Below are 24,942 nucleotides of genomic sequence, written 5' to 3' on the forward strand. Positions count from 1 at the left end.
CAGACTTGAATGATGACACAATCTTGGTTGTCTTTCAGGCTAAATTGTCTTTCAGGCTAAATTGTCTCTCCTCTTTGGGGGTCAAAGATCATTTCAGCTTCAGTATCCTTTCTACTACCTACTATGGGAAGCGGCAAATGTGATCTTGTGACACTGAGGGGTGACTTTTATCACGTTATTTTTCTTTACATTTCTCTATCAACCTCGCTCAGAATATACTCAAGAAATAAAAATAACTCTTCCCCAACTACTAGGTTGCTTTGATCTGGTCATTTCTAAGAGAAAACCTCCATTACCCTAGCAATGGACCCTTGAATGTTTTTGTTTTTGTTTTTGTTTTCTCTTAGGCAGAAACATCACAAGCCACAAACCCTCAAGCCCACAGCAAAGAGAATGCAGACACAGGACACCATTCCTTTCCCCCGCTGCTTTTTTAACTTAGGGTGGCAGGCTAAATTTTGGCGACAATGATGGCATTCGTGGGAGGGGCGGGATAAAAGTGTGTTGTCTAATTACACGTTAATGGCAGAACTCGCCTTAACCTCTTCCCCTCCCGCGCCGTGGTGAATTTCCCCCGTGTGCTCCCTCGTGGATCCGGAGACCCTGCTCTCTTTAAGAGAGCCTCCCGCGCCCCTCACTCCGCCCCCTCCCAGGTCTCTGGGCTCGTCAAAGCTTCCCGAGAGCCATGGTTGGTCCAGGCAGGCAATCGGAGCACCTCATGGAGCCGCTGCTAACCGGGGGTGGGGTGCGGTGGGGTGGGGGGGTCTGTTTGTAGTACTCTCAGTCCTGATGTCACAGGCGCGGCAAGGACATCGCAAGGAGGAGTCGGATTACAGTAAGGATGGGCAGTGCAGCAGGCAGCCGGAGCGCACGCTCCAGCCGCCGGGGATCGTAGCCCGGGAGAGGCAGCCTGCAAGGCGCTCATCCCGCGGAAGAGGCACGCTGGGCGCTCGCTGCTCTCCACGCCGGGGACGTTTCCACCGAATGTAGCATGAAACGGCTCTGCTCTGCGTGTCAGCCTTGGGGACGAGCTGATGCTGAAGACGCCGCGGTGGGGTTCCAGCTGTCTGATTAATGAGAAACATAATGTATTTTGGTGAGTGTTACCTCTGATGATGTAATTCTGGGGGTGGCCGGCTCTTCACCAGGGCAGACGAGCCTTTAAAAAAAAAAAAATCTTTAAGCCGCGAGAATATATTACGTTAAATCTACCTCCAGTTGGCAAGTGGAGGACCAAGCTGGTGCAGCCTTCAAAGCTTCCTTTGTGCTACAATTGGGGCTGTTTATTAGTCGTGTGTGAGTTTAAGTTGGAAAAGAAAAGAAACAGGGTGGGGGTGGATAAACTTTGGCTTGATATCGTCTGCATGAAGTTGGCTTTTTAGCTAGGTGAAGGAGAAATGGTGCGGCGTGGGAAGTCATGAGCTAACTCAATGGAATGTAAAACTAAGTTCCTGTACTATGGATGCTGTGAAATCTTAGTCAATACCAGCGTTTCATTAAGCATTTTGGTTTTTCCCGAATTCTGAGCCAACAAGGAAAAACATTCTTTGGTGTGCAGAGGTTGAGCAGCTGAGGACGCTCCTCTATACCATCCCATTTTCCTTTTGGCTAGAACAGCAATCGCACAAAACGCATAGTATTTCAAACCTTTAGAGGTCTCGAAGCTGTTAAATATTTCTGCAGTTTCTGTGCCACGGTGGAACCCTCCCTTAAGATTTTCAGTCCAGCTGCCCTGCATTTCCAAAAAACATGTTGAGGCTTAGATCTGGGCTACCAGGGGAGCACTGTAAGCGGGCTTGGAGCTGTGTGTTCGCACTGTAAGGCTGCAACTTACTGCTGGGAGAGAAGGCACAACCCCTTCACTGAATAAGAAGCCGCCAAGGATTGGGACTGAATATCCTTTCCTCCTCTCCGAAGTTATGCTTTCCTTCTGTAAGTTCCATCCCGCGTCATCATCTGAGGGCATCTATCTGATATTAAAAGGTTTGTGAGAACAGCTGGAGAGGGGCCAGGGAAGGATTCCAAGATGCAAATGCTCTGGGTGATTTCTTGGTTGGCTTTAAATCTGAGACCTAGAGTCTTTTTTCAGATTAAGGAGGTGTTTAAATAAACTTGTGTTGGGGGAGTGTTAGTTTCTTGGGCATTTATTTCTGTGTGTACTATTTGCTTTGTTTTGTTTTCTTCAGACTTTGAAACATTTGTGAAAGTACGGGAGGAACACGAGTTGTAAAAGCTGAATGCCTTTAGTTGTCTTGACAGCCGTTTTGATTTCCCTGTAATTTGTGTCATATTGGGAAAGAAGTCTTAAAAATAACTAAAATTGATGTGGAAGAAACAATCCTCATTTCAGAGCCAAATTTAAGATGAATCCAGAGTTAAACAACACCTCTTTCCAGGGGTACTGTTGGAGGTGGTCAAGCTTGTTTATTGGCAATTGATAAAACAGCAAGTGTGTATCATGAATATATTTTTGATAAATGGAAAATCTTGGAGACGTAATCTGTCCTTTGGACAAAATAAAATTTCAGCATCTAATGCTACTGAGGGATAGGAAGTAGGTTATAATTTTAAGTGTTTAGCCTCTTGCAACAATTCTTTATGTGGTGATGGCGAGCATGGAGGTTAGCCAGAGGAGTTGCATAGTCTAAAAGTACTGGTCAGTGGCCATCCATGCTGTACGAGATTATCATGTAGCTGCTGGAGAAATGTTCACTGGGCTAGCTCATGTTAACTGTAGGCTAGTCCAGCTGTCTCGTAAAGCTGGGTGATTCACAGGGCAATTAGTTTCACCGTGTAATGCAAGTTTTTAATGGTACAAATTGAAATGTGATGTCCTACTTCGGATGAAACTATACTCTTTGGAAGGCAAAGCTAAAGTTGCCCTCTGTGTCATGAATGTGGTTCCGTCTTACCAGGATTCCGGCATGAGATACGTTTTTCTATTCCTGGAGGAAACCGTGTGGATTCAGGAATGCCGTTGATTTCAGGTTAGGCTATGCAGCCCCTCTCACAGGCAGTTCAGAACTCCGAGAGCCCACCTGTCCCTAATAAAATGCCTGGTAAAAGAGGTAGGGCAAGAGGAATTGAGCAGAACAATCCAGGCATTTTCAAGAGTCAGTAACATGCTGATGTTTGCAAATGCCTCAGACTGTGTATATTTGTGTATATGTGTGTGTGCGTGTGGATTGGTGCGTTTGTGTGTATCTGTATATTTCCAACAGTTTAGCTATTTCGGGTAATTTTTCAAAACAATACTTTCACTTTGTAGTTTGGTTGCCCTTTACTTTCTTCTTCAATTTTGAACTGAGTCAGGGAGGACATAGGCAAAGAAAAAGTGGGGCTGCCTTCGTGGGCTTTTCTGGGGATTTGTGGGAATGGAGTGGAGGCGTCAGAAGACTTGTATTTGCATCTCTGGCAGGGACTGATGAAGAGCATGGTGATGCTGTAACACCAGGGAAACTGATATGCAAGCAGGGTATTTATTTCCCTTATAAATGATCTAATTTGTCAGTGTTGCTCGACACCCCCCTTCAAATATAACTGAAGAATCACTGCCTACCTGCTTTCTTTCGCCTTAAGTACTGGACAGTTGCAGCCTCCCCTTGCTCAGCTGGCGTCTCTCCTGTGTGTGCAAGTTGGTGGGATATGTAATAGTTCCAGTTCTCAAGAATAGCTCATGTTTTGAGTGTGCCGTCTCAGACTTGCAAGACTAATGGACGCTTTTAATGACTTAAGCCTCACTCTTATCTCCTATTGAAATTTTAGTGCAGCGTTTTCAATAATTGTTCCTTTGCACTTACTGTGCAGTGATTTAAGAGTTTGCTGTTCAGTCACCGTGGATACTTTTGTTACTTATGCTATCGATCTTGCATTCATTACTTGGAGTTAAAAATAAGGCTCACATAGGAGAAAGAAGCAAGGAAAATCCCAGTCAGCAACCCGATTGGGATTACAGTAAAAGCCGGGGAAAATAATAAATAGTTCTGAAATTCCCTCCCCACCCCCATAAATATTTTACATAGTTAAAAATTACATGTGCCAAGGATGAATAGCCATTAATAATTTATCCAGAAATAAAAGCAAAGCAGCTGGGAGGCTTCTCCTCAGATTAAGAAAGAGAGGCTGTGGGTGGTTGTCAGTACAACAGACCTGAGCTGCTGGGTTACAGTTTGGTTAAGAGGAGTGTGCTGGTATGAAGGGCATGTTCCTTGCTTGAGTGCATCCTGGCTATTTGTCAGAGCCTGGCAGAAGGTTGTAACCATGTACTCTCTCCAGCTCTAAGCGCCGTATGTCTGAATCATCTCCCCTTTCCATCTGGCCCACCACATTTCTCCACTGCTGGAGTGGTGAGTCGTTGCCAGTGGTCATGTCAACCTCACAAATTGTCCATGGTTGGCCAGAGAGGTGCTATGTCTGAACCCTTTGCCATCAGGGGAGAAAATGGGAGGCTGAATGCACTCAGGAAATTCTATGTGGCTGAAACGAAAGATGTTTTTAGGCCTGAGTCAACCAGATGGAGACTCTGGGGGAGCTTACAGCCAATGAGAGGCTGGGGCTGGCTCCATGAGAATGCTCTGGAAAAAGGAAATAATACACCTGAAACAAATGAGCAGAACTGAGAGACAAATATTAGAGCCCCCTCAACGGTGTATTGAGGAAACCTGGGGAAAAGGGCGAACACAATGCCCAAAGTGTGAAAGGGCTGTTCAAGTTCAGCCTGGCGTTCGTTGTGGATCAGCTGTCTTCCTTAAAATGCCTGAGAAAAATAGGAAAAATTACTTAGTGGTATGCTGATTATTACAAGAAATACTTGATTGAGGAAGCTTGTAATACAACAGCTAGGGGTAAAAACAAACAAACAAACAAACAAAAAAAAACTAGTAGGAAAATTCTAGACCAGAAGCCTATTTCCCCGGCCTAGAATAGACACATTTGTATATTGTCATAAGAAGGACTTTTGTTTTTCCCCTGGGAGGTTGAGAACATTCTCACGTCAGCATTTACACTTTTGGTTGTGGCTGGACCATCAAGTTTCACCTCTAAAGCAGCATGTTAGGAAAACAGTTAAGCAGCAAGGTTATGGGGAAGGAAATGAGCAGAAAACAGCAGGCAGCAGAGAAAAACATTCCTCTTTTTTTCATGTTTTCAGTAGAAACATTTAACTCGTCCTAATTAGTTTGTACTGAGTGATCTGTTATGGGGAATTAGGTCCACTAGAGTCTTTCTAAACACTCTGGAGGTGTTTCTATCTTCCTGAGGCTGACAGGAGGAGAGAATAACTCAGGAAGGCACTTGTTACTGTAGACTCCCCTTTTTAAAGCGTGAAGTCATTGCCATTATGTTTTATTACAAATGAATCTAAATGACATGCAGTAAATTACTACATAACGGGGATGGAGAACATGACAGGTGAATACTGTCAGAAGGGATCATGTGCAGGAACCACAAACCTAACAGAACTTGGAAACCCATTAAGATTTCTTCCTCAAGACAGGGTCTCTTTTAAATTCATACGAAGCCCTTATTTTAAGGAAACGGATTCCAAATTTGATCAATATGCCAGTAACATGGAATCCTTATTACACTCTTAAATTTTAAGCAAAAAAAAAATATTTTTAAGGACTTTATTAGTTGCTGTAATTATATGGAAATGAGATGGGTTTATTTAAGGGATAAGTTCCAAAATTCATGAGATAATGACGGCTTGCAAAGTTACCATTTTGTGGGTGGCATAATTGTTCCAAAAAACAAATGAAAAATTTAAATTAGTGGTTTCTGACTTCCATTTCAGAAGATTTGGTCACAGCTGTTTTTGACTAAAACCTCCCCTGATAAGACAAGATGCATTGACTTTGTGTGTGTGTGTGTGTGTGTGTGTGTGTGTGTGTGTGTGTGTATGGGTGTGTGTGTATGGGTGTATTTCACACTGGAGCATCAAAAGGTGCCTTTTTACAGTAAACATCCAAATTTCTTTCCACATTCACATCTTGTATGTTTTCCCAAATCTTTTCACATCATTTAAAAGGTAAAACATTAAGTATTGGTTTAACAAGATGGATATTAAACTCTTTTTTTAGCACAGCTGGCTTCAAGTTTAACAACCATTATATACATTAGAGGTTTTAAAAATCAAGTCATGAGAATAATTTTTAAGCCTTTTTCTGCTTAAGAGAGAGTGATGCTTGTATAAGCAGAAACCTGTCTCTACTTTGACCTTGAGAAAGAGACGTTTCCATTTGTATTACACTACGAAAAACATGTCAAAAAACAACAAAGGTCATAGCAGCTGCCCTCTCTTTCTCTCTGACTCTCTTTAAAAAAAGCCATTACATATCATTTCCCACAAAGATTAGTTTTGCAACAGAATTTCACACATGATTGGTGGCATTAAGAGAAAATACAGCATGAGAGGTGGCTAGAAATATCAAAGCTTAAAGTGGTTGAGATCATGCTTGAACCAAATTGCTAGGGTTGAAAATAGGAAGACGCTTTGCTCTGTCACAGCGTTAAAATCGTTATGAGGCAGCTGGAAGTCGGGCTTCATGGCATGTGAGCTTCAGGTTCACACAGCTTTTAAAACCTAGGGTATTTCCGTGAAACCCTCTTGACTCCGAAACCTGAAATGCACACGAACCTCCATCGGAGCCCTGGAGGGGATGCGCTGAGCCCCGAACCCCTTCTCCTTGTCCGCCTTTCAGTTTTCTCTTTTTTCTAGCCTGGCAGTATCCCATTTCTGTAAGAAAGGAGAACAGAGAAGAGTAACCTGGGCAAGGTCAGGAGGGAGACCCAGGTGTCAGGCCTGGAGCTCTGAGCACATGCTGCCCGCCCCAAAGCACCACTGTACCTGGTGGGAGGGGAGGGCTGTGGGGCGGGAGTGGGTTTGGTTGGCTCCAAGTTCTTTTACAGGATGAATCACGTTCGATGCGTATCCTCAGCAGCCTGTTTAGCTCAGTGCCAGGCACATAGGTGTTGATCGTGCATGACTGAGTGAGTTGGACAATTAGGGAGGAGCCAATTCCACTTCCTCAGCAGATCCTTTAAGGCTGATGTTCCCTATGAAAACTGGTCCATGTGTGTTGACAAACACTCTTCTTGGCTCCTGAAACATTTTAGCTGCCTTTTTCTTGTCTTTTTTTTTTTTTAATCTTTAAAGGTAAGGACTAGTCCTTAGAAATCCGATCTGAAAATAAATGTAAGGAGTTCTACAATCTTTTTTCACTTCTTTCTTCATAGAACTCTGCAGTGCAAAGAGTAACATATCTATAGAATATTAAGACCAGTGTACAAAAATGTCTGAAGAATACCTAAAACCATCATAGGAGATGGTAGAATTGCACTTTGTTTTCCGTTCGCTTGATCACAACTTCGGTTCTCAGCTTTACTTGGCTTCAGGGAGTTTGCCCCAGATGTTGACGTCCTCTTGCCACGGGCTAGATAGGCAGGACTGCCCGCTATGTGCAAGTAACCAAAACGTCCAGGAGGCCACCAGTTTTGAAGATCATTTGTGAAAGCTGAAGAAAATGGAGATCGTTTGGACTACTATTTGCAAGGCTTTTGCAAAAATGTGCTTCACACTTACCTTTTTCATATTCCTGTGTTTTGCTGGTGAGAGAAAGTGCTTGTGGCAGATTACCCTGAGGATAAAAGCGCCACATGCGTGTAAACGTACTTTGATAAACATCATCCCTTACACTTACATCGCGATTTGTATTTCTCAAAATGCATCAATACTATGCTTTTTTTTTTCAATCCTTAAAATGACCCATTGCAGGAGGTAGATAAAATATAATTATTTCTATTTTGAGATGAGGAATTTGAGCCTCCAGTGACTGAAAGAACATTCTCAAGGTCACACAGCTAGTAAACGTTAAGGCCAAGACTCCAATTTGGTCCTTCAGAGTCTTACTTCGGTGCTCTTTACTCTTTACAGAGGAGTAGAGGGGAATATTTCTTATGAATGGAGGATTACTTGTAATAATAATGCTAGGAAAAAAATATTCTAGCTGATAGGCTAAAGAAATGAATACAAAAGATTGGGAAATAAGATATATTTGTGTGTTGACTTTGAAAAAGCAAAAGTAATAACAGAGGCCTGACATAATTCATACTTTTTTTTTATTCTGCCTTGTTTCTTGTGTCAAATAATTACTAATAAACACAAGTAGAATATTAGATTAGAATACTAATCGGCCTCAGGCAGGACCCGGCTTTCTCCACTGCCTCTGTTTTTTCCAAGGCAGCATCAGATACTAAGGCTTGTATTAATTGTACAGCTGTATATTCCTGCTGTGTCACTATTTAACTCAATGCTTACAAAAAGAAAAAATCCAAGTCATTTGTGCTCCAGACTCTTTGATGTTTACAGTGACACCATCTCCAGTGTTTGGGTGTTCAAGATGGAACCCCAGCCTGGTCTTTTTTCTGTGACTGATAAAGAGAAACAAACAGCCTGTGAGAATTTAGCTGCTCCCCTTACCGCCTCTGTATTCTTGGGCAAGTCACCTCACATTTTTGATATCCAGGTTTTTGTAAAAGAAGAATAATGATAATGTGTTTCCCACAGTTCTATTTTGAGGACTAAAATATACAAGGCATATAAAAGTGCCAAGCCCCAGGAAGTACATGGTAAGCCGCCAGTAAAATGTGATTCTTCCCTATTTTTTTCCCCTCTGTATCCAACCCAATATACAAATGTATAAAATTGAAAAAAAAAAGGGTTTATATCTCTTGGGGTCAAATCAGAAGACAGGAACCATGCTAACTAATTCACAAAGAAGGACTTTAATGCAGGTGGTTTGTTCTATGGATGATAGAATTGCTGGGAAGCCACATGGGGGCTGGTGAGGCAACCCAGAGATTAGCAATAGCAAGAAACTAGTAGTTGTAAGATGGAAGGACAAGAGACGTGGTCCTGAAGGCCAGGGCCCGGGGTCTCCTGGTGGGAGCTGGAGTCGTGGCAGACCTAAGACGTTGGAGGTGGAAGGACTTGACCTTAGGCATAGAGAGAAGTACCCTGGCTTTTCCCTTTTGCCCACCCTCCAGTACGCTGCCTTTGCCCCTCATTGGTGGAATCGAACCAGAGGCCAGGCAGCGTAGGCACTGCACCCTGCAGGTGTCAGCTCCTGGGCAGTCCAGGGAAAGTTCAGGAAATAGACCTCAGGGTAAACTGGCCAAGGACCTGGAAAGAGATCTTACACCTGATAGGAGTGGCAGTTTAAATGTGACAGTGTCTCTGGAAGAACATCTCAATTTTCAGCCAGAGGTTTGGTTAGGGGACATACAAGTAAGAGGGAAAGGAATAGAGCTGAAGAGCTTGCAGCAGTCCCCACCAATCCTCCAGGTTTCTGTACCTACTTTGTCACTTTCTGGTTCTGTGACGGTGGACAAATTAGTAAATCTGTCTCTGCGTCGACTTTTTCATTTATACAGTGGGTTATAGAGTCTGTCTGACAGTGAGGTTCAATGAGTTGTTGAATGCAAGCTTCACAATATGCAAAGCACCATGTGAATGGGCCTTGTTATGAGGATGTGAAAAACCAAGTGGATTAGAAAGAGTGGAGCTCGGAAAAATAGCAGCTTGGAAATACATGTTCAGCTATGCAGTTTAGCGTTCCAGCAGAGATCTCTGAGTGCACTGAGAAAGGGAACATTTGGATACATCCTCACATAGCCCCTTGCATGGTGGGGTCAGATGTACCTGTGAGGCCATATATAATCGGTTCTTTGTTATTATTCTATAACAAAGGGAAACTGCAGGAGCAAAGGCAGGGGAGAGAAAGTGAGCTGGGCGGGAAACCCTCCATAAAGATTCTCTACCCCCATATTCCTTCCTGTCCAAGACTCTAACGGGAATAGACACGTTGAAAGCTGAGGGAGTTTATTAATAGTTGCTTGGGAAGGGAAGAGGGATTTGATATCGATTTTTTACCTGTTCTTCTATGTGTTGCTGGACTTTTAAAGACTGATTTCTTTGGCTGACTGGCCCTGCTATTAAAAACAAAACAAAACAAAACAAAAAAACCTAAGGCAAAACATTCTGCCCTTCCCGTATGGCATTATTAGCATTTCTCTCAAAGCCTTCTTGTAAAGCCTGCGACAGTTCATAACTTACGGTGCCCTTGTTTGGAGGCATCACCACAGTGACTGCTGGGGAGCATTGTCCTTGCAGGGCACGATGCACGACACAGAAGGCAGGTGGTTACCACTAGGTGTTTCACTTAGCTGCCCTGAGTGATGGTGAGACATACCTTAGACAGCTATGGCGATTCTTAGGAGCGTGTCCTAAGGTTATCAGTTAGAAGGTGTTTTAGAAGGCAGCTTGTTTAAAATATATATGTATTTTTTTTTCTTTTTTTAAAAAAGTTCAAGATCCTATACACTAACCTTCTGGTAAACTTCTCCTTCTCCTTCTCCTTCTTCTCCTTCTCCTTCTCCTTCTCCTTCTCCTTCTTCTCCCTCTCCCTCTCCCTCTCCCTCTCCCTCTCCCCCTCCCCCTCCCCCTCCCCCTCCCCCTCCCCTCCCCCTCCCCCTCCCCTCCCCTTCCCCTCCTCCTCCCCCTCCCCCTCCCCTCCCCCTCCCCCTCCTCCTCCTCCTCCCCCTCCTCCTTCTCCTTCTTCTCCTTCTCCATGGTGTCTTGGGTTTTCCTCACTTTAAAATGCTTAATAAGTAAGAAAGTTATAGTGAGAAGCCCAAGGCATGGAATTGACGGACCTCTTGGTTTCCTGAGAGTGTTTCCCAACTCCTGTTAATGGAGAGCAGTCCTGGTGCTGACAGGTGATGGGGCAGTACTGACAGAGAAGGGGGCTTAACAGCCTGAGTGCCTGCTTTGTGCCAGGCGCTGGCGTGACTTAATTCATTGCACCTCACCACCATCCTTAAGAGATGATCAGTGGATCTAAGTCCTGGCTGCACAGGGGCGCCTGGGTGGCTCAGTTGGTCAAGCGTCCGACTTCGGCTCAGGTCATGATCTCGTGGTTCATGAGTTGGAGCCCCATGTCAGGCTCTGGGCTGACAGCTCAGAGCCCGGAGCCTGCTTTGGATTCTGTGTCTTTCTCTCTCTCTCTCGGCCCTTCCCCTGTTCAAGTTCTGTCACTCTGTCTCTCTCTCTCTCTCTCAAAAATAAATAAACATTAAATCCTGGCTGCACAGTGGAATCCCCTGGGGAAATTCTGAATAGATGCTATTGTCAAGGCCCTACCACAATCCGTAAATCTACTTCTATGGGGATGGAGCCTGGGCATCTGCATTTTCTTTTAAAATGCCCAGGTTGATTCTGAAGGACAGCCAGAATTGAAAATCACTGAGATGTGTAATTTTAACCACTTTGCAGAGCAAGTCCTGTATGCTAGGAGTTCCTAGCTTGCCCCAACTCACCCTGGCAGCCAGGTCAGGAATTCATCCCAAGTCCACCTGACTCCAAAGCCTGTGTTCTTTCTCCCTCCATACTGACTCACTCCCCTTAGGGAGATCATCCCATGGCCTCAAGTCCGGGCCCGATTGCAGCCATCTTGGGCTGCCCCCTTGCTTCCAGGGTGGAAGTCCCTAGAAATGGGCCCCCTCCTTTCTACCTGGGGTTGGCACCCAAAACAGGTTCAGTGCAGCAGGAGTCGATTCAGAATCACAGTCGGTATGGTTCTGGAAAGAATTTTAGAACTCTGCTTCTCAAAATTGAACATTCATGCACATCACCTGAGCATCAGAGTAAAATGCAGCTCTTGGTTCAGTAGGTGTGGTTGTGGCCTGTGATTCCGCCTTTCTAACAAGCTGTCAGTGCTGCTGGCCCACCAACCACACTCTAAGTGGTATGGCTTTAGAGATCATATATCTGAGCTACAGCTTTCTGCAGATAGGGGGACTCAGGTCTAAGTGTCTCACCTCAATCTCCCTATTTCTTTTTTTTTTTTTTAATGTTCATTTATTTTTGATAGAGTACATGCAGGGGAGGGGTAGAAAGAGGGGGACAGAGGATCCAAGTGGGCTTCGGGTTGGCAGCAACGAGCCCGATGTGGGGCTCAAACTCACAAACCACGAGATCATGACCAGAGCTGAAGTTGGATGCTCTACGGACCCAACCCCCGGGTGCCACTATACCTCCTTATTTTTTTCCTACAGGATAGTGTATGGCTCATGGTGTGAGTTCCAAGTCAGGTGACCAACCATCCTACTTTGCCTGCCGCTGAGGGGGTTCCCAAGATGTGGGCTTTGAGTGCTGACACTGAGAAAGTCTCATGCAGACTGTGATGAATTGATCACCCTAGTTTCAGTAGATCAACACGCAAGACCAACTTCCCCAGGGAGAACTTGGGCAAGTAACTTGATCTCTTTGAGCCTCAGTTTCCCTCTCTGTGAAGCGGAAATAATAATTGATACTGCCTAGAATAATTGTAGGTATTAAACTAGGTGGTGCATATAAAGCACTCGACACACTTGTCTCTTTGAGCCTCAGTTTACCTCTCTGTGAAGTGGAAACGATAAATAATACTCCCCAGAATAATTGTAGAAATTAGATGCTGCGTGTAAGGCACTTGACATGCTGTCACAATGTTCATTCTCACTAAATGCTGGCTGTGCCTATTACCTGGAATTCAGAGACCTGACTCAGCACTCCCCTTCATTACTGAAAAGAAGAAATACCCCAAAGGTCAAGCGTGAGTGCTCACGGATCATCTCTATTGTACCATCTGTGTGCAGAGAGGGCAGCTAGTAAATCACGTCCTGCCCTGAGGTCTGATGGGCCAGCGGGGGTGAAGCATTCTCCGTTCAGGATATGGTTTGCCAACCCTGAATATCAGCACCAATGCTTTTTATTTGCTGTTTAGGGAAAGAAAGGCCTGGCTAAGGCCCGTCCACCTTGGGACATTCTGAACTGGCCCCTGGTGTTCCTGTCGACCTTGTTCATCCATTAGTGTTTCCCTGAGCCCTGTAACAACTTATGAGGGCAGCTGCCGCTAATGACTGTGCCTTCCATCTCCTGACCTGTCATTGTGTTAACAATCGATATCCTTCAAAACACACACCAACAGATAAGGCAGCACCCACACCACGCCTTCTACTAAAATGGCCCACGGAGAGGGAAAAATAAAGACCTCTAACTCGCACGCTTCCTAGTACAGAGCCTGGCACATGGACACTGGATTCGTTAAGTGTTTATTGAGTGCAGTGCCAGGCTGGGGGCATCCCTCTTTCGTGCCGGTCAATTTCTCGTAGAGACGGGAGGGGCCGCTTCCTCGTGTGCAGTGGGCTGGTGTTGAGTGCACGAGGCTGGCTTTGCCAGTCCTTACCTAGGAAAAGCCATTTCACTCACCTCCTGTCAAATGCCATCAGCTTATCAGAACACTTAGTGTGCCAAATATGTGACTATTATGTGTGAGGCAAGGTGCACTTTTGTTTTCCTATTGTGACTCGTAAGTGGGACTGCTACAAGCAGCAAATTATTGCACGGTAGGGGTTACCAGGCCTGAACTGCAGCCGACTAGCATTTTAGACAAGAAGACAAACGAACAGCAGAGCAGAAGCTATTCTTGCTTTCCTCCAGCGTGACGTGCAATTGCAGAAAGGGCCCTACACTTTCACGTGTATCCATTTTAGAGGAAAAATTGGCAGATTTTGTCTCTGGTCTCATCTCTGCTTACTTGTAGTCAGACCCTCATGCCATTCTAAAAGGGCATTAAACCTAGGGAATCAAAGTGCCCATTTCATAGACAGGAAAGTAGAGGCCAAGTGATTAGTAAATGCGCGTATCTGGCCAGGACCAACGCCCAGACTAAAAATTAAAACCCAGGTCTTGATTCAGTGGTGCGAATTTGGATGAATTGTCCGGGACCTCAGCTTCCAAAGCTTCCAAGTCAGTAGATTGGATAAAGACCAGTCACCCTACCTCACAAGGCAGCGTTGGTAACTACTAAAAATAGTCCAGGTTTTTTAAATGCTTAGTGCCTGCCATCACTGCTCTAAGTATACCCCCTTAACTCATCCTCATAGCATCCCTGTGATGGAGGATGATCACAATGCCTATTTTACAGATGAGGAAACGGAGCTACAGAGAGGTCAGGTAATGAGAGTAGAGTAAGTGGCTGAGCTGAGGCATACCTAACATGTCTGGCTCCCCAGCACCGGCCCCACCATCCTGTGCTGTGTGACCTTGAGTAAATCTCAGCCTCTGAAAACCAAAGCCCAGGAGCATAGTCTCACTATTCAGACCGAGCAGCAGGTTTCTGAAGCAGGCAAAAAAACAAAACAAAACAAAACAAAAAACCTAACAAGCAAACCAGCCAACTAGCAAAACTCCTCTTGGTTTGCATGTCAAGCAGCCACCTGGTGGTGGGGCTGAGGCCAAGATCAAGGAAAAATTCCCGGTCCCTTCCAGAAAGTCTGCCTAAGGGCAGGACATAGGAAATCTTGTTCATAGAACATGTAACACCAGTCCTACTCGTGCTGCAAAATCAAGGCTTATAAATAATGCCATCACAATGACAACTGGCTTCTATGTGCTGGGAGAAAGGCTATGCCCTTTCCCTGTGTGTTTGTACCTGATAGAGGGACCACACTCTTGCAAATGGAACAGTCTATTTCCTTTCTCATGGACTTCTTCCTGGGTACATCATGCAATGTGCCATACATGGGGTGATCTTTTTTTTTTTAAATCAGTTAATATCTGAACTTATTTTAGGTCCATGGAGCACCAGGAAACTGAAAGAGACAGTGAATTCTTTTTATACCCATAAGAGAATATTTGCTATCTTTTTTGAAAAAAGTAATACATGCACAATTTTTTAAATAGAACATTCTAAAAGGGTAAATAGTGAAAACTTAATCTTCCTTCATTCTTGTGCACTTTCTTACATTTGAGAAGCTAAATTCAATGGAAGGTGGGAAGAGGGGATGGGGGAAATATTGAAGGTGGTCAGGAGGTAAAAACTTCCAGTTATAAGATAATTAAGTCCCGGGGATGTAATGTAAAGTATGGTGACTATAGTTAATACTGTATTGTATATTTTAGGGTTGCTAAGGGAGGAGATCTTAAAAGTTCTCATCATAAGAAAAGAAATTGAAACTATGTGAGGTGATGGATGTTAACTAAATTTATTGAGGTCATTTCTCAATAAGTATATATATTAGGTCATTATGTTGTATGCCTTAAACTTATATAATGTTATATGTCAATTACATCTCAATAAAACTGAAAAAAATAAATTCTATGGACGGGTATATGTGTATACCCACCCTCTTATTTTTATATGGAATGGAAACATACCATGAACCTTGTTTTGCGTATTGCTTTCTTTAGTATATTTGATGTTTCTCATTCCCTTTATTTTATAGCTGCATAGTATTCTAATGCAGGAACATATTGTGATTTATTTTACTGGCCCTTTTAAAAGAGAAATAACTTCTTTCCACTCTTTTACTGATAAAAGCAATGAATATCATTGTGCATACATAATTTTTTGTGTGCATGAACACACATATATATAGGGTAAATTCTTAAAAGTAGAATTTATGGGGCAAGGCATATTAAATTCTCATGGGTGTTGCCAAAGTGCCCCATGGAAAGTTTTTACCGATTGATTTCTACATATATTTCTAAAATTAAAGAGTAGAATAACTGCTTTCTAAGTGGTAAACTATTTATGTGAACACCGCCTTGCAGACGTCTCAAATGTGGTTCTCAGACTGAAACAAAATGAAATGGCTTTCTCCTGTTTTGTCCTTGCTTCCCCTTCTCCAGTCGGTTTCTCCATTTCACTCCCATTGTGCTAATTCCATATGGATATTAGTTTCAACTTCCAAAAAAGTAGTGGTGTCACAAAAGGGAAGATGCTGCATGCTTTAAGAATGGGGGGTCCATGGGGCACCTGGGTGGCTCAGTTGGTTAAGCATCTGACTCTTGGTTTCGGCTCAGGTCATGCTCTCACAGTTTAGTGAGTTCAAGCCCCATGCTGGGCTCTGCGTTGGCAGCACTGAGCCTGCTTGGAATTCTCTCTCTTTCTTTCTCTCTTCCCCTCACCTACTTGCACTGTTTCTGTCTCTCAAAATAAATAAATAAACTTTTAAAAATTAAAAAAAAAAAGAATGGGGATGCATACAGCAGGAAGTTTTCACCTTTTAAATAAAATTGTACCCTTCCCCTCAAAACCAGAAGGCTAGCCCTTGAAAGATCTCTATCAATTAGACCTTAAGCCAAATATGGTTAGAAGTTTCATTTTCTTTGGAACCAGTGGGCCTTAAAAGGTAAAGACACATTTGCATAATTTCATATTTCAGTATTTTTTTCTTCTGTCCCTAACCCCATGTTTTTCTTTGACTTTTTCAGCATCTCTATTTACAACGTATTAAGCTTAGAAATAATCTGGAATGTCTGTAGCATGTTTCTAGGGTAAAAATGCCACAGTTATTTAAAAAACAAAATCCAGTGATTATGGTTACCATTTATTGAGCTCTTTAGTTCTTTACAAACCTCAGCTCATTCCCTAAAGTAATGATATCGTTTTAATGAACTAGATGTCATTCTGTCTACTTTACAAAAGAAGAAAGATGTGTTTAAAGGTTTAGTTTCTTGTCCCCAAAACAGATTGAAAATGGCAGGCAAAGGATTCAAGCCCAAGACCATCCAGCTGGATGTCTGGTGTGTCAAAATGCTGACACCACCCTTTGGTATTTTCTGTCCAGCATACTACTGTGAGCCACTTCTGTAGAATCTTGATAGGAGGGGACATTTATATAAAGCGGACGTTCTCATTTTCCCTGTTCTTGCTATTGAAGAGTCCTACGGATGATCACAGCAATTCCTGCTAAAACGTAGACAATGCTAAGAGCCTTATCCTGCGGTAGGGGACCTGTGGAGAGAAGGGCGGGCAATCCTCTTTTCTCTCTTCTGTTGAAGAGATGGTCTCCTTTGTTACCTGCTGTCTCTTTGGGCCATCCAAGCAGTCCCCAGTGTTGTCAAAGCCAATGAAAATTAAATGAAGGAAGTCAGTAAAATACTGCATTTAATGATGTGTTATTCAGGAGTGCTGTGCAGAACTTACTGTCTAGTGTCCTAATTTATGTCCCCTCTGTTCACCGAGCTGTTTGGAGTTCTCTCCAATCCTGGTGACCATACAAACCTTGTGCAACATGCAGAAGAAGCATCTCACGAATCTAGATGGCAGCTTGAGATCTCATCTGACATCCTACATTTATAAGTGAGAAAAGGAAGAGAACAGGTGTACCTACTTACTTACCCCAAATAGTCAGTAGTGAGTGGTGGAGCTGGGCTACCTAGAATTGCGATCTACTGGTTTCCTTCCAGTTCTTTGTTCTTCTTGGGACGGAAGGGAGATGCTCATTGTCTCATTTTTTTCTTCAAAACAAATCTGGGAGATGGGCATTTTATAGATGAGGAAATGGAGATTAACTTACTTCCCCAATGTTATATAGAAGGCGCGAGAGTCCAGGGTTGAATCCAGGCTCACATGCTTTCTATTCCTTCTCTTTGCCTCCTGGACGCAAGGCTCCGGTCTGCCATTGTGTGCATTAGGTTTAAACGTGAATTTCTCAGGGTCTCAATGAGTTCAGAGATTCCTCCCAGCCTTAAAATTCTTGGAGCCTACAATAGCTTTGGGGATGAAAGGGTAGTACTCATTGGAGCAATAAATCACTGCAGCCCACACAAGTCCCAAACGCATGAGCAAGTGTCCCTCATTCTATCCCTCACTGTCTGCAGAGCACATCATTTATCTTTGTGGGAACTGCTATAATCGTCCCTAATGGGTTTCCTGACTTGATTCTTTTATGCTTCCAATTCAGCCAACATTTTGTTATCCCAAGGCATAGCCACAGCCATGATACCCCACAACACACACATACTTAAATGCCTCCAGTGATTCCTGTGTCCTCATACAGAGCTTCCAAACTGCTTATCCCAGGTGGTCAGTACTGTCCAGGTTTTGGCCCCAGTTTACCATGCAGGTTCATTTTTACACAACTACCCCTATCTCATCCTAAGCTCTATAGAATCCCTCCCTGCTTCTTAACCCTTTTGAGATTTTTTTGCCTCACTTTGTCCTTCCACCTGATACATGGTTTATTTTTGCCTCTGTGTCTCCGAAACTCTAACCCGTCCATCATCTTTTTCACTCTTACTCTTTTCTGTCCTTTGAACACTTAGTGTAAAAGCATAATCTTAGGAATTCTTCAAGGAGGTCCACTGCAAATGCACCTCCTTAAGGAAGACCGTTGAATTCTTTACAAAAGCAGTAAACACCCTCTCTGAATTTCCATGTCTGGTGATGCCAAAACCTACCTGAACAGCTTGCAGTGCTCGAAAATTCTGTTTCCTGTTCCCCTCTCTAGATTTACTGGATCAGAATCTTTAGGGATAGAGCCCAAGAATCAGTATTTTCAAAAACGACCTCCAAATTTAGTATCACAAGATGGTTGGCACTCCATAAATAAAGCTATAAATCCAATGAAATCACTTTTAAAATAACAGGGTTTAATTGTGAACTAGGGGAAAAAAGTGGTGCTACAATTTACCTGAAAGAAAAACCTAAGGAAACGCTCCAGGAAATTATGAAGAAAGAGTGGTCTAACAGGAGAGCTTACCTAAATTACATCATAAAACGATAATAATTAAATTGTTTGGCCCTACATAATAGGTAATAAAAAACAGATTAGAATATCTAGAAGTAAACCTCAATACTTATGTATATAGAGACTCAGCCTATGATAAAAATGACATTTCAATTCATCACTGCAAACAGTAACTATTGACTAAAATGGTGTGGGTACACCTGGATGAATATTTACACAAATAAATAAAGTGGATTCCTATTCCACCTCTTACACCAAAATAAATTACGGATTGAACAAAGATTCAAACATAAAAACTGACGCCATAAATTTATAGAAGGAAGCCTGAGTGAATAAATTTACACTCTGGCAATGGAAAAGGTTTTTGTAATCAGGACACAAACCCAAAACTATAAAGTGGGGAAATGATAAGTCTAATTGCATAAAATTAATAACTTGTGTTTGGGAAAAACTAAGTTAAAAATGACGAAATTGGAAAATTATTTAAACACCAATGTCAGACAAATGACTACTTTTTTTAATTAACAAAGAGCTTATAAGAATCACTAAGAAAAGACAAACCATATTACAAGAAATATGTATTGCCTGTGAAAATAAAGAACTGCATTCAATTTCACTCATAATTAACAAAATATACATGAAAATAATGGGATACATATATGTTATATACATATATGTGTGTGTATGTATATATATAGTCCTTCACTTACCAGATTGATGAATATTTACAAGTTGACAAATTTAAAAAAATTGGGTGTGGGAGAAGCCGCTGTTATACACAGTGGTAAGGGAATAAATTTTTGCAAACTCTACACAAGATGAAGTGATAATATTTATATATGCATATCTTTATAGCATGTACTCTCTGCCCTAGCAGGTTATTTTTTTACTAGAAATATGCTTTATATTCCCAAAAAGGTCACGCACATAAATGATTAAGGATGTTGAATGCAATGTTGGTTTTTAAAGCACAAACTAGAAACAACAAAAATGAACATCAGTAGGGGAGACATTAAATAAAATTATGGTACATTCAAAATGTTGGAGTGTTGCAGCCATGAAGAAAAATGGATATATCTTTATGTCGTGATATGGAAAACACCTAGAATTTAACACCAGTAAAAGAGGGCTCAGATATGTAAAGAGAAATCCCCAAAGAAATCCCTTTGGGAGTAACAATTTAAGAAGGTTCTTGAATAGCTATACTGATTTATCCATATGCATTTCCAAAAGGAGTCATAAGAAATCATTAGCAGTTGTTACATTTGGACAGGGTTTATGCTTTTTAAGTCATTTTGTGTGAATAGAATGCTCCACTGTGCTAAGGGTTCATGTCTGTTGTACTGACGTCTTTATACCCAGCATGAGGACAATGCCTGGCCATCAGAGGTGCTCGGTCACTATCTGTAGAAGAACTGCTTTATTTATTTTTTGTCTTTCATCAAGGGTAACCTGTCATTGGAATATGAGCCACTTTGGTTGTTGTTGTTCTCTTGTTTACATTTCTCTGCAGTAACAAGGATGATACGTGTATTAGCCAAGGATAATAAATATATTGGTATAAATATAGGTAAAAGCTTCCTTTGTGGTTCAGATGCTCAGGCAGCCTTTGAGAGCAGCACTAGTGTTTCGTCGTCTCCCCTTTGGGGGAAATGTCTCTCAGATAGCAAGACAAATGTTTGTGGTTGGGAATCGTCCCTGTTTTCAGGCTTCAGGCCTTGGCCAATAGAGTCCCCTCTCGCACAGTGCTGAGAAGTGATTTAAGTCCCGTGTTCTCTCGTCAGGTCGCCTGGTTTTAAGTCCCATCTCTTGTGCCTGTAAGCTTAGTAAACCAGGCCAGTTTCTTCACAGGGCTGTTGTTAAGTTAGAGAATGTGTGTAATGTGCATAATACAATCTTGTAGAGTAGCAGTTTGTCATCTAGCATGGAGGCACATAGCTGGTGAATGATTACTGAATGAATGGAGAACAGAGAAACCTTCTGTTTCCTGCTTTCTGAAGGGAGACCTGAGGCAGGCTACGCCCGCATCTTAGCTCAGGAGGGAGTACCATGAAAAATCTTCTGGTGATTTACTCAAACTGAATGTACAGTTAATCCCTTCTAGCTACAAGATCTTCCTGTCCATTTCTTGTTCCTCAGCCCAGTCACTGACGGGTGCGGTGCCTCAGCGGTATCACGAATGGCGTCATCGCTTGGGTTATTTAGGCACTTCCTCTATATTGCCGTGGCTTTCTGGGCCGTTGCTGTCCTTTTAAGCCTCCCTTGTTTTCCTTTTGTGCCAGGATTTCCCACCCAGTCAACTCAGGACTAGATTCTGAGAGAATACAGAAACCCAGATGGTAAGGCACTGGGAGAGCCCAAGATCTTATTTTTAAAGTACTTTGGGGGAGAGAGAAGCTTCCATCCCACTGGAGTTCCTCAGACTTGACAAGATTGCCAAAGTCCTTGAGTCACACTGTCTTCCACTACTTGTGGAAATGACAGTTTTATCTTCAAATACAGTGAAGTGGGAAGATAATCCATTTTCACTGTGGTTTATAAAATAAGTGTTGCCTCTTCTTAATTTTAAAATAGCTTGAGTGAAGGCCTTTTAGCCAACAAGGAACAAACTCATATTTAAATAAATATGCCTTAATGAGCATTTAGCTTTTAGGGTTTTCTTGCTTTAAAATTCTTACCGTTGATGCGTCTTTATACCTCAAGAGGTAAGGCATACCTGGATACCTATAACTTTGATTTTTACCATCAGTGAGACCAGAATGGTAGAAGATCTCTTGCTCACCCCTCCTGAATCATTACCAGGGAGAGTGACTTGGCATGGAATGAAACAGAATTTCTATTTCTGCACTCAGAACAGAGGCAGTATAGAGCAGTAATTAAGAACATAGGCAATGAAGACATTCCGCCATTTTATTAGTAGAACCCTCACATACACTCAGTTCAGCCGTGTCCCAGGCACCGTTCTAGACACTAAGGGTGAATCCGTGAACAAAACAAAGACCTTTCCCCTTGAAGAATTAACATTTTCATGGGAAGAGACAGATATTAAGCAACAACAACAAAAAAAAAACATAATAAATTAAGTATACTATATGTTAGAATAAATTAGGCTCTATGGGTGGCAAATGTAATTTAAGAGAGATCCAGCATGGCACTGGAAGGGTGGGCTGGCTTGAGGGAGTGGACCTCGTTATGAAGGTCATATCTGAGCCCAAATTTGAATGCACTGAATCCCTCCTCTGCCACTGACTAGCTGAGTAGGTCAGGGGCCCCTGACCACACAGGTTGAGTTCTCTCACTTGTAAAGTTGGCAAAAATGTGTCTTATTGTGTGGTGGGAACTAAATGTTCAAACCCCAGTAAAGCAACGGATTTATAGCAGAATCTCAGCAAGCTGTAGGGTTTTTATTATTTGTTTTATTCCTATTCTTTCAGGTAGTCTAAACTTTTGTCTTACAAAGAAAGTAAAATAGTTTTTAATTGAATTTTTTTTTTTTTTTTTTTTTTTTTTTTTAGTGGCTATGTGCCTTGTGGTGATGTTGTATCTGACATTGAGCCTCTGTGACTTGGTAAAACTTTGGATTTTTTGTTTCTTCCTGTACATGGAGCCTGAGAAAGATGCTGGTTAGGTGGGCATCTGATCTTTTCTTCCTTTCGTCTTATATAATATCGGGGAAACCACCTAGGCCCTAACCTGAGCAGGCTAGATATGAGGTGTCAAAGGAGAAGATAACACACAGCTGGGTAGACAGCAGGGTGAGCCATGATTGCATGGGCCTGGGAAGCTAGCCAGGGGCAGCAGGTCAGAGACCCACACTGTCCAAAAGATGCGGCAAGCTCACAAGAGTTTCTTGAGTGGTGGAGAGGACGACAAGAAAATCTGGTGAATGGGGCTGACTACACTATAGGTTTGGAGATAGTTCGGGTTACTTGAAGCTCTTAGAACCTTTGTTCGGTGCCAGCAGGCTTCAAAGCTGGTTTGAAAGCTGATGAAAAGGATCTGATGTTCTTGGTATGGAGGTTGGCAAGAGAATCTAGGTCATATCAGGGGATAGGAGTTGGAGGAGGTTTGAAGCGTGAGGCACAGAATCCTGATGGGCCCCAGGAGGGGTGGGGTGAGGAAAATCAAAGCTGCATCTGAGAGGCCACAGTGGCCTCCAAGCCTTCCGCTGCTTACCTGGGAGCAAGACAGAATTCTAAGCTGCTCAAGGAAGAGGGGCCCAGGTGCCTGATAGGTAACCCTGGGCCTGCTTTATGGTGCCGTTGTATTTTCTGCCTCAGAGAGACATAGAAGGAAAGGCAGAGCAAACAGATAGGGTCTAAGCATGGGATGGTTGGAAGCATTGTTTTTCAAGGGTAAAGGGAGAGGGAGGGAGAGAGAGGAAGAGGGCTGTGTATGCCTATTATCCGAAAACATCTATCGTGCACACACTGTGGTGTCTAAGGAGAAGCCTTTATCCAGAGTTGCTTGCAGATTGGCACAGCCACAGGGGAGTGAACCGCTATTGTACAGGATGTCTGTTAGAAACAGGGAGTTTGCTGGGGGCGGCCATTGACTTAGATTACTTGTCCCCTTTGGGGACCAGGCGCCACCCCTGCTGCCCTGCTATTTGTTTGCAAATATCTCCTGAAGATGGGACACTATTACAGTTCAGACATAAAATGCCAGGCTGGGCTCCAGATTCCGTGCTGATCTTTATAAAATCCAGTTGAGAGGCTTTGTGTATTTATAAACTCCTCTTTTCCGTAAAGTGTAACGTTTCACTTGCATAACTTAAAATAGTCTGAATTAATATTACTATCATTGCTAAGGGATTTAAGGATCAAAAGTATTTTGAAATAAATTAGGTACTCTCCAAAATAGGATTTTCTTGTCCTCATTTTTATTATAAAAACCTCAAAGAAAGTCAAGGCACAAGAAAATTACTTCTTTTTATTTAAAGATGGGCATTTTCCTGTTATTGTGAAGTCTTTTTTAGGATATGCCAACTTTTGGTACTGTCTTCTCTGGATTCTTTCTTTTTATAAGAAATATAAAACTTCCTTCCCATGGAAGTTTCAGACCACCAAGAGACAGAGCCCGTCCAAAGGATTTGAGTTGCTCTTTCTTCCTACACAATAAAATGTCCAAACATGCTCAGATCTTACCCACTCTGCTTCAACTCTCTGCTTCAAGGTGGAAATCTTGAATTCTCCACTGGTTCTAGGTACTGGAGCAAGAAGAGTGCCAACGCCGGCTGAGGTCTTATAGGGGACCTTAAGCAACCATTTAGCAATAGAGAAGAGTTGTGTACGCCCCTTTCCAGGAATATAGATGACAGGTTATATTTATATTTAAGCTCTGCTCGTCAGAAAAAATTCGATCGCAACTTTCTCACGATAATGAAAGATATGTTAAAAAGAAAAAAAAAAAAGGAATTCTAAGCAAAGCCTGTCATTCATCAGATGGGCATATGCTAAGTATGCCCCCTCAATCGTGAAGTTCATCTTAGAGGAAAAAGAGACAAATAATTTCATGGTTCTGTCAGGGATTTTTTTTTTTTTTTTTTTTTTTTTTGGTCACCATTTGGAAATCTTCTTGAGAATTTCCTCTTCCTTCCTTATCCCAAAATAGAAAGTCTGCAAATTAAATATCACGGGACTCATGAGGTAAACATACTCTTAACACATCCAGTCAGAAATACGTGCTAAAATTATAGCTCTACGGTAGGAAAGGGACCTTGATGATTTCTCCAGGTCAGTGCTCTCAAAGTGGAGCACACAGCAGAATCACCCAGAGGACTTATTCAACACAGATTTCTGGGCCTCACCTCCAGAGCTTCTGATTCAGTAGGTATGAGGTAGGGCCTGGAAATTTGAGTTTATGAGTCTCTAGGTGATGCTGGTGCTCCGGGTCTAAGGAACACACTTTAAGGATCACTCTTCTAAGCCAGGGGTTCTCAATCGTGGCTGCACATTTGAATCCCTGGGGGAGTTTTAAAAACTCCAATACCCAGGCCACACCTCTAACCAGTTTAAATTAGATTCCCTGAAGGTGAGAACTAGGCATCAGTATTTTTTTTCAAGGTCCCAGGTGATCCCAATGTGCAGCTAGCCACTGCGTGTGAAATACCACTCTTCTAGCTAGGTCCGTCCTTCTTTCTTTTAAATGAAACAGTGCAGCCCCAGGGAAGTAAAATCAGTCAGGGTCATGCAGCTAGTTATGAGAAAAAGTTCTCCTGAACAGCTAGTTATGAGAAAAAGTACCCAGGGTACTTTTACTACGTGGCACTTCTTTACCAGTATGCCTGGATTTAAAATTAAGCGACAGGTGCATAATGTGACCTCTGCATAAGAGGCACCCGAGATCCTGGTAAGATGGAGTCTGACT

At 42.6% G+C, this 24,942-nt stretch overlaps 1 protein-coding gene across 1 annotated transcript in view; it reads left to right on the forward strand.

Moving 5' to 3' along the window:
• The first annotated feature begins 894 nt into the window (after window positions 1-894).
• The window catches only part of ZNF385D (zinc finger protein 385D), a 298,572-nt gene continuing 274,524 nt past the window's right edge, over window positions 895-24,942 (forward strand). The window contains 1 exon segment of the mRNA XM_030328864.1: window positions 895-1,096. Coding sequence (XP_030184724.1) covers window positions 1,075-1,096 — 22 coding nt within the window. The 5' untranslated portion in view covers window positions 895-1,074.

Source organism: Lynx canadensis, chromosome C2 (assembly GCF_007474595.2).
Source record: "Lynx canadensis isolate LIC74 chromosome C2, mLynCan4.pri.v2, whole genome shotgun sequence".
Lineage (NCBI taxonomy): Eukaryota > Metazoa > Chordata > Mammalia > Carnivora > Felidae > Lynx > Lynx canadensis.